General features: G+C 33.9%; 1 protein-coding gene across 2 annotated transcripts in view; it reads left to right on the top strand.

Moving 5' to 3' along the window:
* The window catches only part of RNF38 (ring finger protein 38), a 197,055-nt gene that overhangs the window by 80,776 nt on the left and 97,411 nt on the right, over positions 1 to 18,868 (top strand). For both annotated transcript variants that reach the window (XM_031937189.1, XM_031937199.1), the window contains exon 2: positions 757 to 827. In XM_031937189.1, the coding sequence (XP_031793049.1) occupies positions 757 to 827 (71 nt within the window). The remainder of the gene's footprint in view (positions 1 to 756; positions 828 to 18,868) is intronic.

An 18,868-nucleotide genomic window follows, 5' to 3' on the forward strand; every position in this document is an offset into this window, starting at 1 on the left:
TGTCTTACTTTCCAAAACTTCTTCTAAATGGGGATTATATAACAGTTTTGTTGTTATTGTATTAAATTGTTCTCTTAATATACTCTACATCATTTAATGCAAATTCTCCTAGGTTTGTCTGAAACTTTTCCTTTCATCATTTCTTATGGTGCAGTAATACTCTTTTTTTACATTTACATTTCATAATCCGTTTAACTATTCCACACTAGGTGGGGCATCCTCTTAGTTGTCATTTTTTTTTTGCCACTCCAAAAAGAGCTGCTATTAATATTTTTGCATATATAGCCCCTTTTTCTCTGTCTTTGTTTTCAGGGTATACATCTAGTAAATTGTATTGGTGGATCAAAGGGGATGCATAATTTAATGATTTTAAGGGTTTAGTTTTAAAACTTGTAAGTGTTTTCTAGAATGGCTAGACCAATCCATAGCCCCTATAACAGTGCATTAATGGGTCTCATTTTCCTGCTATCTTTCCAGTATTCCTCCTTTTCCTTTATTTTCTTTTTCTTGCCAATCTGAATGCCATAAGTGCCTTTTTACTTGCAAATTTTTAAGGCAAGATAAGATATATAAAGTACATTAATAAGTCTTTGTAGTTTGGTCCATTAATTGAGTTAAGTTTGAGGTTTCTATTCATGGCCCTTTCTTTTGTTGAGAAAAAAATATTCTGACTCCTGCAGTTACTTGACTGTTTTGATGTTTTAGAGATGGGATTCTACAATTTTGTTGACTTTTCCCTTTTTTCTTTTCTTTTAGGTAATTTTGGTGCTTCTTTCCAGTGCCAGCCAATACACCATGACCACATCTGTAATGAAGACAGTGACAAGGTGAGGTCTCTGCTTGGATGAAATGTGTAATGTCCTTTCTTGTTTCTATTTTATTCATATATATATATATATATATATATATATATATATATATAAACTAGGTGATGAGTATCTGCTTAAGAGATAAAAATGAAGGGATGAGGAAGGAATTATTGGCATGCTTATTTAGCTCATTTCCTAGTTGTCATCTATTTCAGAAAAGTCTGATTTTAATTCCTAAGGTATGAATAGAGTTCCTTCTGTGTCCTAATAACTTTTCCCTTCATCTCTGTGTCATGTTATATAATGTCCTAAGGGAGCTTCCTTAGATTTAGTTTGAGTTAGTATTATTTTTCGTATTAATAATATTTGCTTTCCTTCCCAGTATTGAAAATTCTTTATGCCCTACGGGATTTAATTTTTTTTATTGTGAAGCCATACATTAACAAGTACGAACACTTCTATGTATAAAGAAAAACAGAAAAAAGTTTAGTATACAAACTATGACCTATTAAGTATGGGGAGAGAGAGAGAGAGAGAGAGAGAGTGTGAGTGTGTGTGAGTGTGAGTGTGTGTGTATGTATGTGTGACTATGTGGCTATAAAAAACTTTCCTGATTCTCTATACCCCCTTCTGAACTTCATGTCATTATCACTATCCATCTACTCATTCCAAAGCACTTCTACTGGATAAAAAGCATTACATATAATAAATATGTATAGTCATATAGAAAATAATTTTATAGACCCTGTCCAAAAATTTACCTCCAGTCCATTTCCTCTCACCCAATAGTTAGAAAACAAAATTCATTATCAATACTCTGGTGTCATGATTGGTAATTTCACTGAGTAGATTTCTTAATTCTAAGTTTTCTTTTTTACAATGCTGTCGTGACTCTGAATCAGTTCATATAAGTCTTCCCAGCTTTTTCCAAACCCCCTTTTATCATTTCTTAAGTAATTTGTTAAGCTATCCTCAAATTAATGGAAATATTATTTCCACATCTTTCCACTACCAAAAGAACTACAAATGTTTTGCTACATATGGAAGGAAGGATGGGAGGAAAAGAAGGAAAAAAGGAAGAAGGAAATAAAAAGCATTTATTAAGTGCTCATCCTATGTGCAAAGCACTGTGCTAAGCTTTTTACAATTATCTCATTTGTTCTTTGCAACAATTGTGGAAGATAGGTACTATTAATTATCCCCATTTTACAGTTGAGGAATCTGAGGGAGAGAAGTTAATTGACTTGCCCAGAGTTACACAGATAGTAAGTATCTGAAACAGGATTTGAACTAAAGACTTGATTCCAGGTCCAGTTCTATATCCATTGTACTATCTCACTGCCTCTGTCTTTGATTTCTAGGTATATATGCCTGATAGTGTTGTGAGTGAGTCAAAAAAGTAGACATATTTTAGTGGAATAGTTAAACATTATTATTTTCTTGAACAGTTAGACTGATTCACAGTCCTACTAATAGTGTATTGATATACTTGTTCTCCCACAGTTCCTGTAGCAATTGACATTTACTTTTCTTTTGAATCTGATGGATGTGATGTAGAACCTCAGAACTGATTTAATATGCATTTTTTATTACTAGTGATTTAAAGCATATTTTCATGTAATAAGAATTAACATTTACACAGTATATTAAAAGTTGCAAAGTGCTTTGCATGTCTGTATTATCTCATTTGATCTGATATATGTGGGTTTTGATTTTGTTTATGTGAAAGGTTTTCAAATTTATGTAATCAAAATTCTCTATTTTATCTCTTGTAACCTGTATCCCTTGTTTAATAAAAAAAAAATTGTTCTTTATAATTATTAAAGGGCAGCTAAGTGGTATAGTTGATAAGAGTGCCAGGCATGGAGTCAGAAAGACTTATCTTCCTGAGTTAAAATGTGACTCTGGCTATGTGACCCTGGGCAAGTCCCTTAACCTTGTTTGCCTCAGTTTTCTTAACTGGAAAATGAACTCAAGAAGGAAAGGGCAAACTGCTTCAGTATCTTTGCTAAAACAAAACAAAAAACCAAAACCAAACAAACCCAAATGGGGTTGCAAAAAGTCAGACACAAGTGAAAAACATCTGAACAAAAATAGTTGTTGAAAGGTATGTTTTTCTTTCATCGTCTCATTTGTTTATGAGGAGAGAGTATCTTTTATATTTGGATCATGTGTTCATCCAGTATTTAACATAGTACATAGTATGGGCTATTAGTCTAAATCTAATTTCTGCCATACTGTTTTCCAGATTTTCTAGCAGTTTTAAATCAACTATTGTTTCCAGTGCTGATAGTTTAGATGTTAGTGTTTATTGAACATTATGTTATTATGACTGATTGCTTTTGGATCTTATTTACCTAATATGTTATATTAGGTAACTTTTCTATTTTTTTTAACTGATATGAAATAGTTTTGGTGATTACTGCTTTGTAGTATAATTAGGGATCTGATACTGTTAGACCTCATTTGATTCTATTTTTTTTCCCTTCATTTCCTTTGATATTCTTGAGGGTTTTTTTGCTCTTCTAGATGATTTTTGTTACTGTTTTGCCTAGTTATGTAAAATAACACACTAGAAATTGGATTGGCATAGTATTAAATCTATATATTAATTTAGGAAGTATTATCATTTTTATTATGTTAACCTACCTCAGCCTATTTTTCATTGATTTCCTTATGTATTTTTTTATTCATTTCCTTGTGTATCTTGATAAATATAGTTATTTTGAATGCAATTTATTTTTCTTTTTCTTCCTTTTATATTTGTTTTGTAATACACAGAAAGTTAGATGATTTTTGTGAGTTTATTTTAAATCCTGCTGCTTTGCTGAAGTTTTTGGTTAATTTTTTTTTAACCTTCATTTCTTTGCTGGCATTATTGCTATAGCTAATATTCCAAGAACAATATCAAATAACATTGGTGACAGTGGACATCCTTGCTTTACCCCTCGATCTTATTGGGAAGGCCCCAAGAGTTTTTCAATTTTTGGCATATAAAAGATTATTTTAGATATTATTTGTTTTAAATGGATACTGTTTTCCATATTAATGAAAAGTCCATTTATTTATATATTTTTAACTTAAAGGATGTTGTATTTTGTCAAAAGTTTTTTTCTGAATCTGTTGAAAATGATATTCTGATTTTTTTTTTTTTTTGCTATTTTGGTCTCTAAAAGTTTTCTAATGTTGAATCAACTCTTTATTCTGAACATAATCTTAAATGGTCATAATATATAATCTTTTAAATATATTTCCAAAGTCTCTTTGCTCAAATTTTCATATGTTTCAATTTAATTTAATTTAATCAATTAAATTTAATCAATTTTAATTAGAAATATTGATCTATTGTTTTCTCTCTTTGCTTTCTCTCACTCTGGTTTAAATTTTGGAATTATATCTCATAGAATTTGGTAGGATTCCTCCTTACTTCTCTGTTTTTTGCAAATAGATATAGGATTGTAGAGTTCCTTTTCCTTTGGACATTTTATTGAATTATCCATTTGCTCTTGGAGAAGATGGAGTTTCTTTGATGTATCCAAATTTTTTCAATCCAAATCCAAATGATTTCTTTTTTCTGAGATTGGGTTGTTTTAATTCTCTGTTTCTTGTATTCATCTGGGGATTTTGTATTTTTGAAATTATTAATCCATTTCATTTGTTAGCAGCTTTCTTGGGTAAAATAGATTCAAATAATTTTTTAAATTTCCTTTTTAATCAGGGAATGTGATTTGTTTCTTCTTTTAAAAATCAAATTAGTGGGGCAGCTAGATGGTGCAATGGATAGAACACCACATGTGAAGTCAGGAGGACCTGAGTTCTAATCCAACTTCACACACTTAACACTTACTAATTGTGGGACCCTAAGGGCACTACCTCACCAAACCAAAAAACTTTTTAAATTATCTAAGAGTTTATTTTCTTAATTTTTAAAAAGTAGCTCAGTTTTTTTCTATAATTTGTTGATTTTTTTCTTTCAGTTTTGTTTATTCTTTGATTTGAGAATTTCCATTTGTGTGATAGGTTGGGGCTTTTCGATTTTTGCTTTTCTATTTTTTTTTTAAGTTGTATGACCACTATTGCTTTTTTCCCCTATTTTATGTTGATGAAGATGTTTGCTCTCATTGAATCTTAGGAGTTTTGGCTATATTGTTTCATCGATGATATTTTCTTTGAAAGTTTTGGCTTTTTTTTTTTTTTTTTTTTTTTTTTTTTTTTTTTTTTTTTTTTTTTTTGCAAGGCAAATGGGGTTAAATGATTTGCCCAGGGTCACACAGCTAGTGTTAAGTGTATGAGGTCAGATTTGAACTCAGGCCATCCTGAACTCTAGAGCTCCTGCGCTATCCATTACGCCATCTAACTGCTCCTCTTTGAGAGTTTCTTTGAAGTTTTCTATTATTTCTATGTAGTGGTGGTGTTTTTTTTTTAACTTCCATTTCCATATTTTTTTGTTCATTTAACATGAATCCTTTCTTTAGATACCATTTGCTGATTACAATTTTTATTTCATTGTGCTCAGTGGGATAGGTTAAATATTTCCCCCCTTTTAAATTTGTTTGCGTTTAAATGATAGTGCACATAAGCTAATTTTTTAAAAGTTTCTGTGAACACCTTACAAACATGTACACTTTTTTTTTTTTTTGGCTCAGGCAATTGGGGTTAAGTGACTTGCCTAGGGTCACACAGCTAGGAAGTGTTAAGTGTCTGAGGTCAAATTTGAACTCAGGTCCTCCTAACTTCAGGGCTGATGCTCTATCCACTAGAGACTATCACCTAGCTGTCCCACATGTATACTTTTAAATTCTCATTTAGTAATGCCTGTGTTAATATAACTAACTTTCAGAAATGTTACATAAATTCTAAATTTCTTTTTTTTAATCTTTCTCTTTAAATTTTCTAGGTCTTAATGAGTCATAGCTTTGCAATTTATTTCTCTTAGAAGTTTGATTATCTTTCATTTTAGGGTTTTAGGGAGTTAGATGTTAGGTATCATTTGATACATCTATATTAAATATTGATATTACAATTTTATCATTATTTCATCATCAGTACATTAAGCATAATGCATTTTCCCTGCTTTTCTCTTCATCTAAAAAATTTACTTTCTTTGAAATCGTGATTATTCCTGCCTTTTTTTTTTCTTGAGGCATAATAAATTCTTCTTCATCTCATCTTTCCTCTTTATGAATCGTTGTTTCAAGTGAATTTTTTTATAAATGATTTTTTTTTCTGTTTTCTACTGTGTTCTACCATTCTTTAAATAAATGATTTCATCTAATTTATATTCCCTGTTATGATGTTGGTTTTCAATCACTTAGTAAACATTTATTAAACATCTACTACTATGTGCTAGGCAGTTTATGTTAAGTGCTAGGGATACAAAGAGGCAGAAAACAGTTCCTGACCTCAAGGAGCTCACAATCTGATGAGCAAACAAATATTTAGCAACAAATGCTGTATAGGATAAATAGGAGGTAAACAGCTGAGAAAAGGCACTAGAATTAAAAAGGATTGAGAAAGGCTGTAGAAGATGGGATTTTTTTTTTTAGAGCTTTTTATTTACAAAACATGCATGGGTAATTTTTCATCATGGACAATTGCAAAACCTTTTGTTCCAAAATTTCCCCTCCTTCCCTCCACCCCCTCTCCCATATGGCAGGTAGGCCAATACATGTTAAATACATTCAGTCCAATATATGTATACATATTTATACAGTTATCTTGCTGCACAAGAAAAATCGGATCAAAGAAGGAAGAAAAAAGAGAGAAAAGAAAATGCAAGCAAATAAGAGAGAGAGAGAGAGAGCAAGAATGCTATGTTGTATTCCACACTGTTCTAATGATTCTCTCTCTGGGTGTAGATGGCTCTCTTCGTCACTGAACAAGTGGAATTGGTTTGAATCATCTTATTGTTGAAGAGAGCCACATCCAGCAGAATTGATCATTGTATAGTATTGTTGAAGTATATAATGATCTGCTGATTCCGCTCATTTCACTGAGCATCAGTTCATCTAAGTCTCTCGAGGCTTTCTGAAATCATTCTGCTGGTCATTTCTTACCAAACAATAATATTCTATAACATTCATATACCACAATTTATTCAGTCATTCTCCAACTAATGGGCATCCCTTCACTTTCCAGTTTCTGGCCACTACAAAGAGGGTTGCCACAAACACTTTTGCACATACCAGGTCCCTTTTCCTTCTTTAAGATCTCTTTGGGATACAGGCCCAGCAGTAACACTGCTGGGTCAAAGAGGACGCACAGTTTGATAACTTTTTGAGAATAGTTCCAAATTGCTCTCCAGAATGGTTGGATCCATTCACAGTTCCACCAATGATCTATCAGTGTCCCAGTTTTCCCGCATCCCCTCAACATTCATTATTTTTTCCTGTCATTTTAGCCAATCTGACAGCTGTGTAGTGGTATCTCAGAGTTGTCTTAATTTGCATTTCTCTGATCAATAGTAATTTGGAGCATCTTTTCATATGACTACAAATAGTTTCAATTTCTTCATCTGAAAAATGTCTGTCATTTCCTTTGACCATCTATCAGTTGGAGAATGGCTTGAACTCTTTTAAATTTGAGTCAATTCTCTTTATATTTTAGAAATGAAGCCTTTATTAGAACCTTAGAATGTAAAAATGTTTTCCCAGTTTATTGTTTCCCTTCTAATCTTGAATGCATAAGTTTTGTTTTGTATAAAAATTTTTCAAGTTAATATATCTATTTTGTGATCAGTAATGATCTCTAGTTCTTCTTTGGTCACAAATTCCTTCCTCCTCCACAGGTCTGAGAGGTAAACTATCTTATGTTCTTCTAGTTTGTTTATAATCCCGTGATCTAGAGATCATGAACCCATTAGAAGATGGGATATTAATTGTGACTTAGAGGAAGCCAAGGAAGTCAGTAGGAAGAACAGAGTTGTGAAATGTAATGTCTTGTTGGTGGAACATCCAGGATTGAAGCATATGTGTTAGGAAGTAAGACTAGAAAGGTAGGAGGGGATTAGGTTAGGAAAGGCTTAAGCAATGGGAAGCCACTGGAATATTGATTGAGTAGAGGGTTGACCTAACTTTGATGACTAAAATAGAATAGAATGGGGAGAGACTTGAGGCAGGCTGATCCACCAGCAGGCTGTTGCAATAGTCCAGGCATGAGATAATGAGATAAGGCTTGTTCCAAAGGGGTAGCAGGGTCAGCGGACAGAAGGGTGCATATAGGAAACATGTTGCAAGGGTGAAATCGACATGGTGAAGGAGAGTAAGGAATCCAGGATGACTTCTAGGTTGTGAGCCTGAGGGACTGGAGAATTGTACTGATCTCTACAGTAGCAAGAAAGGTAGGAAACGAGGAGGATTTAGGAAAGTAGAGAATGAGTTCTATTTTGGGCATAATGAATTTAAGATACTGTGTTTTTCTATCCATCATGTCTCTCATAATTTTTCCTTTTTGAAAGAAGAGAAAGATATCTGTAGTAGTAATCTGTTACTGAACTGGTCTGATTTCATTCCACTGCCAGTCCTCTCTTTACTCAGCTCAGAACCTGATCACTCATTTTTTATATTTTATTTCCTTCCTTTTTTAGCTCTCTTCAGATTATAACTTCTTGATTGTCTTAGAGCCTAGGAGGGGAACAAATAAGCAAAAAGAATTAGTACCAAGGAGAGAGAAAACTGTTCACCCCACTTGAACTTCACAAAAAGATGATCTACTCCCAAACTCTGTTACAAACCCATGTTTGAGATTTTTTTTAAATTATCACAGTATTTTATCCCCTCCACCTGTTGTAATTTATAGAAATATACACGTAAAGTGACTGACATTGAATTTGATGTTCATTTGTTTGTTTTGTGATTTTGACAGATTTAATTGTGTACCACTTTAATTTTCAATTAATGCATATGCTGCTTGTTTAATGATATTTAGCATCATTAGTTTGTCAAGTAATGGCAAAAATATGGAAGTTAGCATGTTTAATAAGTATAGTATTGTATTGTTTTTGAACTGGAAACTCATGTGGGTCACCTTATTTTATAAGCGGACCTAGAGAATAAAAATGAGAATATAATTATAATTTTGAAATTTAAAAAATAATTGGGATATTAAAATTTAATATGTAGTAAGATCAGGGATGAGGAGACCAATCAATATTCTGTTTATAACCTGATCTGTTGGATCAGGTTAAAAAAATACCATATAAACTGACTATGGAGTATAGCTGTTAAAATATCATTTTATAAATTTCCTTTTCAAGAGTTGATCAGGTGAGATGGGGCTTTAATTAGAAAAGTGAACCCGATAGCAAGTTAGTTAAAGAGGGTTCTTAACAATTCATCTGTTCTGTAAAAAAGTAAAAGTACTGTAAAAAACTGAAGTTAAATCTCCTTCAACAGAATGAGATAAACTCCCCTGTGGGTGAAATTACTCCCAGGGTTAAAGAGGGAAGCAAAACCTGTGGGCAAGGCCGAAAGAAAGTGTATCGTCACAAAGAAAAATTTCAAGTAAGTTAGGAGTTTTTTTTTTTCTGGTAAGATACCATGTCCTTCCAAGGAATAAGAGAAGTTTAGGTAAACAATATAAGTTACTTTGAACTTGACAGGCATATCAGTTAGAAAAGATGAATAGCTTTATTGACCTTCTTAAAAACTCAGCTTTTGAACTTGCACAAGATTTACAGGGGGGAAAATAGAGTTTATTTCACTTGGCAAATATGCTTGCAAAAGTTAGAAAGAGAGTTGTTTTGGTGTATATGAGTTGCCAAGACAAGCTTATGATTGCTTTGTTAAGATTATCATTTAGTAGAAAGGGAAAGTGCCTACTGATTTTGTAGGGCATATGAATTCTGAATTAAGGAGACCCCTAAAGAGATGATGCAGTAAAGCTGGAGGGAGCAGATGAACAAGTGGGTAATGACTTGATATATAACTGATAAAAAATATCCTATTATCATTTATTTATATTCATCTCCCTATGGTTTCAGAAAATCCATGGACAATGGTTCATTGCATGGAGTGTGAGCACAAAACTACCTGAGGGCACTAACCTTGAGAAGAATCAATCTCACTTAGATCTAGAGCATCCTAGCATCCTTTTATACATGAACTACATACAAGCCCATAACAAGAGAGTTACACTGATAATGTTGATTCTAAATACAAACATTTGTTGTAAGATGGCACTGAAAGGGGAAAAATCACTGACAAAGACAAAAAAGTCAGAAGTCATAACAGTCCTAGGCAGAATCATCACAAAATAAAATATTTTATCTTGTGTCACAACTAGTCTAGATCAACACACGAGTATAAGAAATATACCTGAAACAGGACTGCAGAATTGGCATGTAAAAAACTTAATTCTAAAAAATTAATATTATTTGGAAACAAAGATGAGGTCAAGGAGGGAGTTCATCTCAGACCCCCAAAATAGCAAGAACAACCTTGTCAGTCAGATCACAGCAGTTTTAGATAAAAATATGACCATCATGATACAACCAGAGAAGAATAGGGTTAAAATGTGAACTAGATGGCCATAAATAGGACAAATGCCCTTGAGAAAAGAATTATCACTTCGTTCAGAGGAAGCAGATATCCACTATTGAGAAACCCCAAGCTTTTTTTTTTTAATCAAAAATTGAAAAAATATAATAAAACTTTATTGACCAATTTTACTATTTAAAGAATATTAGAGAGACTTGATAACCAGATAAGAAAACTAAAGTATGAGATCTCAATTGAAGAAGATATTGAAAAGTGAAAAGTGAAAAAAACAACCATATATACAAACAGTATATGTATAGGACCAGTTGGGATACACAACAAAGAGAAGGCTTTATTACTTTTTTAAAAATTTATTTGAAAAAACAGTAAGGAAAAAAAGAAAAGAAAATTTTAAAAAAGTAAACAAAAGAGAACACTGTCATGTGCCCATCAGATGATCAGGGAGGATTCAAAATAACAAATTACCAGATAAGAAAGTGTGTGTGTATGTGGGTGTGTTAGTAGAAGAAATTATATTGATGAATGTCCATTTTAAATTTACTTCCTTGTAAATTGTACTTTTGTTCTCCACTGTGCTCCTTATTTACTTTATTCTTTTCCATCTCTTCATCCCCCGACCCCCAAACAAGCTGCAGTTAAGAAAAGATATATTTATGTATACATATGTAGATATATACATATATACACACACTCACACCCACACATACCCCACATGCACACACATGTCTTTCCATTCCCTGCTGCCTTTTAAAATTCTGCTCCATAACTTGGCTTGCTATTATTAAACTTCCTGCCACTCAGAGATCCCTCCCTTGTCTTCTTCCCTCACCTTCTGCTTCCCCATCCCCCCACTTGCTCCCCTAATTTCTTTATAGATTTTGGAGGGTGTTATACCCTTCATGGTATACATATTATCTACTGAACCCATCCCTAATGTAAGTTTACAAACTATGAGCCTTCTTCCCCACTCTAATGTCTCTGTGTCTATTCTTCCTCTGCACTTCATTTATACATGATTATTTTTACCTTATTTCTGCCAATCTTCCTTTTGAGTTATCCTATTGTTGATGTAAATCTTTTTTTGTTGTTGTTGTTGATGTTAGTCTTAAATATATACATATATAAAAATAATTTGTCCATGTTTAAACAGGTTGTCCATGTTGAAGTCCTTAACATTGATCTTATATGTTAAATTTTCTGTTAAGTTTGGCTTTCATTGATACAAAGTACTGAAAATCTGCAAATTCATTGAATGTCCATTTTTTCTCATTCAAAATTATAAATGATTTTGCTAGATATGATGTTTTTGGCCTCAGGCCTACCTCTTTTGCTTGTTGGTAGATATGTCCTGTACAATTCTAATTGTAGCTCCAGCATATTTGAATTATTATTTTTTCTTGTTTCTTGCAAAATTTCCTTTTTGATCTGGGGATTTTCAAGTTTGGCAATAATATTCCTGTATGTTTTCGACAAAAGATCTCCGAGGTGGTAATCAGTGTATTTTTTCTATTTCTGTTTTCTCCTTATGTTCTATTAATTTTCTTGGATTATTTCCTGCATTATTGTGTGAAGGTTCTCTTTTTAGTCAAAACTTTCTGGCAGTGCAATTATTCTTATATTGCCTCTTCTCATTCTGTTCTCCAGATTTTTTCTGATAGAAGTTTTTCTTATAAGATGTTTCACATTCTGTTCTATTTTCTCATTTTTTATAATCTGTTTTGTTATTTCTTGATTTCTCATAGCTTCACTGGCTTCCCCTTGCCCAATTCTAATTTTTAAAGCATTATTTTCATCTTTGAGACTCTGTACCACCTTTTCTAGTTGGTTAACTTTTTTTTTCATAAGTTTCTTGTTTTCCTTGAGTGATTTTTCTTTCCCTTTTTAGTTTTTTCCTCAGTATCTCTCATTTGATTTTAAATTTTATAAATTCTCTCTGGCCAGGGACCCATTTCCTGTTACTTTTTGGGATAGAAGCTTTTTTTTCCCCTTTTACTAAAGTCTCTTCCTGAAGATGAACCCCAGTCTTTCTTGGGGTTTATATTATTATTTCATTCTTATAATGAAACATATTCCCATAATATGTTTCCATGGTGGGGTTCTTTCTTTTTTTGCTGGTTCATTGTTTTTAATAAGAGGTATTTGTGTAAGCACTTAAAATTGTGGAGTGTGGGGAGAGATGATGTCTCAAGCTCCCCGCTCTGACCAGTAGTCCCAAACCAAGAGCTCCCCACTCCTGCAGGTGCCCACAGCCAGCAGCCTCCCTACTTTGCTGCTTGTGCACTCACCAGGTGCTGGTTCCTTCTGGCCCAGGACTGTGTCTCAGCAGCACAGCTGAGCTTGGCGTTCCCAGTCAGCCGAGGTTCACTCTGTCTTCCCAGACTCAAATCCCAGACTCAAAACAGTCTGAGCAGTGAAAGTCTCTTTGGTTCTAGCTAAGGCTCCAACCACACCCAGCTAGTTGAAAGAAAGTTTCTTGCAGGTGATAGAATTTTAACTGGGACAAAACCAGGAAATGGAGATCAGAAGAGAGAACCAAAGGAATGGGGAATAGCCAGTGAAGAGATTGAATTTATTTGAAGAATAGCAAACATTGTCATTGGATTATAGAGCATTGGGGTGGGAGGTTGGGGCAAAAGCAAGTCTGGAAATATAGGAAGGGACCAGGATAAGAAATGTTTTGAATGCCAGTAGTGTATTTTATATTTAGTTATAGAGGTGACAGGAAGTAACTAGAATTTATTCAGTAAGGTAGAGGAGGGGTGACGTAGTCAGACTTGTACTTAGGAAGATTACTTTGACAGATGAATGGAGTCTAGAATGGAGTGGGAAGAGATTTGAAGCAAGGAGATTAATCTGCAGACCATTTCATAGATCAGGTTTGTAGCAGTAAGGACCTGAGGTGGTGTCGATGTTGGAGGAAAGGAGTGCATAAGGGATGTTATAAAGGTAAAAGAAACAAGATTTGGCAGCAGATTAGGGAAGGAGGAAAGAGAGGAATGAAGAATTGTGCACTCTCTGGGAAGATGGTGATGGCCTTTTTTTTTTTTTAAATAACAGTTTTTTATTTTCAAAATATATTCAAAGATAGTTTTCAACATTCACCCTTGCAGAAACTTCCAAATTTTTCCCTTCCTTCTCCCCACCCCCTCCCCAAATGGCAAGTAATCTCATATATATTAAACATGCAATTCTTCTATACACCTTCCCACATTTATCATGCTGCACAAGAAAAATCAGATCAAAAAGGGAAAAGAAATGAGAGGAAAAAAAACAAGTAAAAAGCGACTAAAAAGGTGAAAATACTATGTTGTGATCCACATTCAGTCCCCTTAGTCCTCTCTCTCTGGATATAGATGGCTCTGTTCATCACAAGTCTATTGGAATTGGCCTGAATCTCCTCTCCTTGTTGAAAAGAGCCAAGTCGGATAGTTGTGTTCTTGACGATAATGGGAAGATTGAGAGGAGGGGGCAGTTTGGAACAGGTAAGATAATGAATTTGGTTTTGGACATGTTAAGTTTAAAATGTCTATATGTCATGCATTTTGAAATGTCTGGTTAGCAATCGAAGATTTGAGACTAGAGGTTAAAAGAGATGTTATCTCTAGAGAAGTAGATTTGGGAATTTGCATAGATAATTTTTTTCTTTTTTTAAAATATTATTTTATCTTTCCAAATACATGCAAAGATAGGTTTCAACATTCACCTTTGCAAAACCTTGTGTTCCAAATTTTATTTTCCTCTTCCCAAGACAGCAGACAATCCTAGATAGATTAAATATGTTGCATAGATAATTTCATCCAAGCGAATTGATAAGATCATTAAATGAAATGGCATGCAGCGGTCCTCAAACTACAGCCCGCGAGCCAGATGCAACAGCTGAAGACATTTGTTCCCCTCACCCAGGGCTATGAAGTTTCTTTATTTGAAGGCCCACAAAACAAAGTTTTTGTTTTTACTATAGTCCGACCCTCCAACAGTCTGAGGGACAGTGAACTGGCCCCTTATTTAAAAAGTTTGAGGATCCCTGGTAGAGGAAAGGGGGAAAAATGGGCTAGGGCAGGACCTTGGTGGCTATCCATGGTTAGAAGGCATGACTTTGATGAAGATTCATCCAAGGAGAATGAGGAGTGGTCAGAGTAGAGAAAGAGGAGAGCAATGTGATTTTAAAAAACAAACAGCAAAACCTAGAGAAAAGAGAGTTTCTAGAAGAAGGTAAATCAGCAGTGTCAAAAGCTGCCTAAAAGCTAAGAAGGATGAAAATTAGAAAGAGGTATTTGATTTGTTGATTAGGGGAGACCAGTTTCAATTGAGTAATGAGGTTGAAGACCAGCTTTAGAGGTACAAAGAGACTGAAAAGAATGGAAGTGAAGACACCAATTATAGAAAACTCTTTCAAGGAATTTAGCCACAAAGAGAGATACAGAACAATAGTTAGCAGAACAATAGACAGATCAAATGAGCATTTTTTGATGATGGGGGCAATGTGAACATGTTTGTAGATTGTAGGAAAAGCAGCGAATAGACAGGGAGAAAGTAGAAATGATTAAAGGGATCATTTGGTAGAGGAGACAGAATTGAAAGGGAATATTTGTTCACAATCTGGGTTTGTTTTGGCTGGGAAAAAGTCCATTCCTTCATAGAAGATAGGAATAAAGGAGGAGATAGTGGCAAAACGCATCTGAATTAGAATCCTCCAGACTTTTAATAGGCTAAATTATGATATTCCAAAGAGAAGTGCTTACTAGATATAATTATTATATATGCGGCTTTATACTCACTCTCTCTCTCTCTCTCTCTCTCTCTCTATATATATATATATATATATATATATATAGTGTTGCACATATTACCATTGATTTTCATTATCTCTGTTTTAATCTTGTACTTTTAATTTTTCTTTGAAAGAACATGCTTTGCATTATAGATATATTATATGTAATATTAGTATGAATTTGATGTACCTTGAAGGCATATTCTATAGTTCCTCCAGGAATTCTTTCAGTTTGCCTTTTTCCCTTTTTAATTTTTCTATTAGATTTATCAAAAAATAGAGAGGGATATTAAAGTCTCCTATCACTATTGTGGTACTGTCTATGTTTCCTTATGGTTCAAATAATATTTCCTTTATAAATATGGATACTAAGGCATTTGGAGTATGTAAGCTTATCGTTGATATTGATTTGTTGTTTTATGATTCCTTTCAGCATATTATAGTTTCCTTGTTTATCCCTCTCTATTTTTTGGTTGTTTTTGTTTTGTCATGATTACAACTCTTGCTTTATTGGATTCATCTGATCCATAGTAAATTTTTTCCATCTCCTCAGTTTTTTTTTTTTTTGTGTGTGTGTGTGTATATATCTTTTGTTTTTTAAATGTGTTTCTCATAAACAACAGATTGTAGGGTTTTGTTTTCTTATCCAATCTGTCGCTCTTTTTCGTTTTATTGAATTGTTTAATCCATTCACATTTAAAGTTATGAAAGTTAAATTCATATTTTCTTCCACCTGTTTCTAATATTGAGGTGTTTTTTTTTAATTTTGATTTGCCTCCCTCTTCTGCTGTAAACACAATACTTTTAGTTATCTTTCCTTATTTTTATTTTACATGGCCTTGTCCCCACTACCTCTTTTCCTCATTCCAGATCTCCTCTTCTCTTTTTTTCACTCCTTTCCCTGAGTTTTTGCTTTTGTTTCTTTTTCTTTTCTGCTTTTATCTTATTATGTAATTCTTCATCTTCTTCCATTTCCATCAAGCAGATTGCCCCTTCAATTCCCCCTCAAGTTGTCTTGTTCATTAGTCTTATTTATTTGTTCCTTTCCAAGAAGGATTTCTCTAATACTCTTCATTATCCATCTTCTCTCTATGTTTGCCCTAAATCTCATTGTCTGGCTCATGACACCTATAAATAGTTTCTCTGTATTCCTAGTACTATAAAAACGTCCAGAGTATCCATTCTAGGCTATTCCCTACAAACGGATTCTGTCGCTGCCTTGAGGAGCTTGTCTCTTTTCCATCCCAGCACAATGTCAGTTATCACAAATGTCAGAGAGGTCACTGCTCCATTGTAGGACCGCACCACTTTCTGCCTGTTATTTTTGTTATGCAGGCCATACATTCTGCTCTCATAATTTAAATTTCTCTTTTGAACTCCTCAGAAACAGTGTTGTAATGCTATTGATCTCCTTACATTTCACAGGGTCTTCTCAAATGTTGGATCATTTTAATTTTATTTTGCAATATTTATTCATAGGTGCCTATCATTTACTAGATCTGGAGGCTATATTTCCTTCTATTGTTAATGTTTTCCTTGCTGATTCATCAGCTTATGTTCAAAATCCTTCTGAGTTTTCTTCTTCCTGAGATCTTTGCTAATTTCAGTCTTTATCTCCCCCCCCCCCCCCCACTCTTTTTTTCCCCACTAATTCACCTTCTGACTCTGACTGGTGGTTTCCTTGGAGGCAGTCACCTGCCACACTGACTGTGTCATTTCCTGAGCAGACTTCCGCAACCTGGAGCTGGGGTCCCCACTGCACAGAAAGAGAGAAGAGAGTAGGGGTTTGGGGTTAGATTTTGTTGCAAACTCCCACGGAAATGTCAAGAGCTTGGGTCTGCTAGTGTACCCTTCCTTGTCAGTCATAGTATGAGAGATGGGGGAAGGGTACTTAGTAATCTTAGGTCCCTGTGTATCATTTCATGGATTTTTTTTCTTCTTCTTTTGGTCTATTCCATGGAAACAGCTAAAGGTTGTCTTATCTTTGATGTATATATTTTTTTATTTTGGAGAAGTTTGAGATCCTGAGGATCAGGAAAAAGGTCTAGTCTTCCATCTCATTGCCCACACAAGACTGGGAATTTCTCCTGATATACCTTGAAGTAATTTTTTTTTTTATTTAATAGCCTTTTATTTACAGGATATATACATGGGTAACTTTACAGCATTAACAATTGCCAAACCTCTTGTTCCAATTTTTCACCTCTTACCCCCCCCCCTCCCCTAGATGGCAGGATGACCAGTAGATGTTAAATATATTAAAATATAAATTAGATACACAATAAGTATACCTGACCAAAACGTTATTTTGCTGTACAAAAAGAATCAGACTCTGAAATATTATACAATTAGCTTGTGAAGGAAATCAAAAATGCAGGTGTGCATAAATATAGGGATTGGGAATTCAATGTAATGGTTTTTAGCATCTCCCAGAGTTCTTTTTCTGGGCATAGCTAGTTCAGTTCATTACTGCTCCATTAGAAATGATTTGGTTGATCTCGTTGCTGAGGATGGCCTGGTCCATCAGAACTGGTCATCATATAGTATTGTTGTTGAAGTATATAATGATCTCCTGGTCCTGCTCATTTCACTCAGCATCAGTTCATGTAAGTCTCTCCAGGCCTTTCTGAAATTATCCTGTTGGTCATTTCTTACAGAACAGTAATATTGAAGTAATTTTCAGAGCGAAACTTTTTCTCCACAAGCAAAAAAATGTTACACCAGAATCAATAACATGTTCCTCAGAGATCGTAGATATTGATGCTTTTCTTTTAGAGAATGTAATAATTGGAGTTGATGTTTAAATATCATTCTTTAAGAGCCTGTGAAACAGTTTCATTTTCATTCCGGAGATATTGTTAACTGTAATGATTGAAGAGAGAACAACAAAAAAAAAAGGACTGATTTCTGAGAAATTCTTTACTTCCTATCTCAGGAAGTAACATCAAAAGGATTCCTTTTTTTTTTTCTCCATTAAAAAAAAAAATCTAACCTTAAATATCAGCAAAAATTAGCCCTTCCACACTTTGTGGTTGTTCCACCTTTCATTCTCAAAGACAACCAATGATATCACCTTGAGATATCTTGATTTGCATGTGAATTAGATTTAAGGGGGCTTAGCTGTGCAAAGGCAAAGTTGCATTTTTACTCTCTGTTCCAGAAATGCTGGAATCCAGTGGCAAAACAGAAGTCAAGATGACTGGCAATGGCCCAGGATGCAGTGAGTGACCTTGGCCTTTCTAAAATAAGGTCTTTCTCAGACCTCAGTTTGTGCAAGGCAATGCCTATTCAGTGACTAAGGGCTAATAGGCAAGAATTTAGACTAGACAGCCTAATTTGCCATCCCAAAAATATTACTCTGGGAGGGTTTCTTTGTTCTGGTCAGAAGCTTTGAGTATAATAGACTTTATTTCACTAAGTGCAATTTTCATGCCACTCTGTACTTGTAACACACTTACCTTTTTTTTTAAGTTTTGCATTATAATTAATTCAAGTACATGTTTTAGCTCCCCTATTATAAACTCTTCAAGAGTAGAAATTAGGTTTTATTTATTTATTTTATTATCTCCTACCATAGTTTTCATTTTACATAGAAGACTCTTAATAGCTTAGTGAATAATTGTTGATAAAAACTAAGAACTCAGCTATAACTCCTCCCCTAGTTCTTCCCTACCTGCGTGGCATATATAACAACCATCTCTTCCTTCAAGGGGAATATGATAATAAATTATAGACTTTAGAGTCATATCCTTAACTCAGTCACTTAAAAAAATTTTTTTATTAATTTGTCC

This window comes from Sarcophilus harrisii, chromosome 1 (assembly GCF_902635505.1).
Source record: "Sarcophilus harrisii chromosome 1, mSarHar1.11, whole genome shotgun sequence".
Lineage (NCBI taxonomy): Eukaryota > Metazoa > Chordata > Mammalia > Dasyuromorphia > Dasyuridae > Sarcophilus > Sarcophilus harrisii.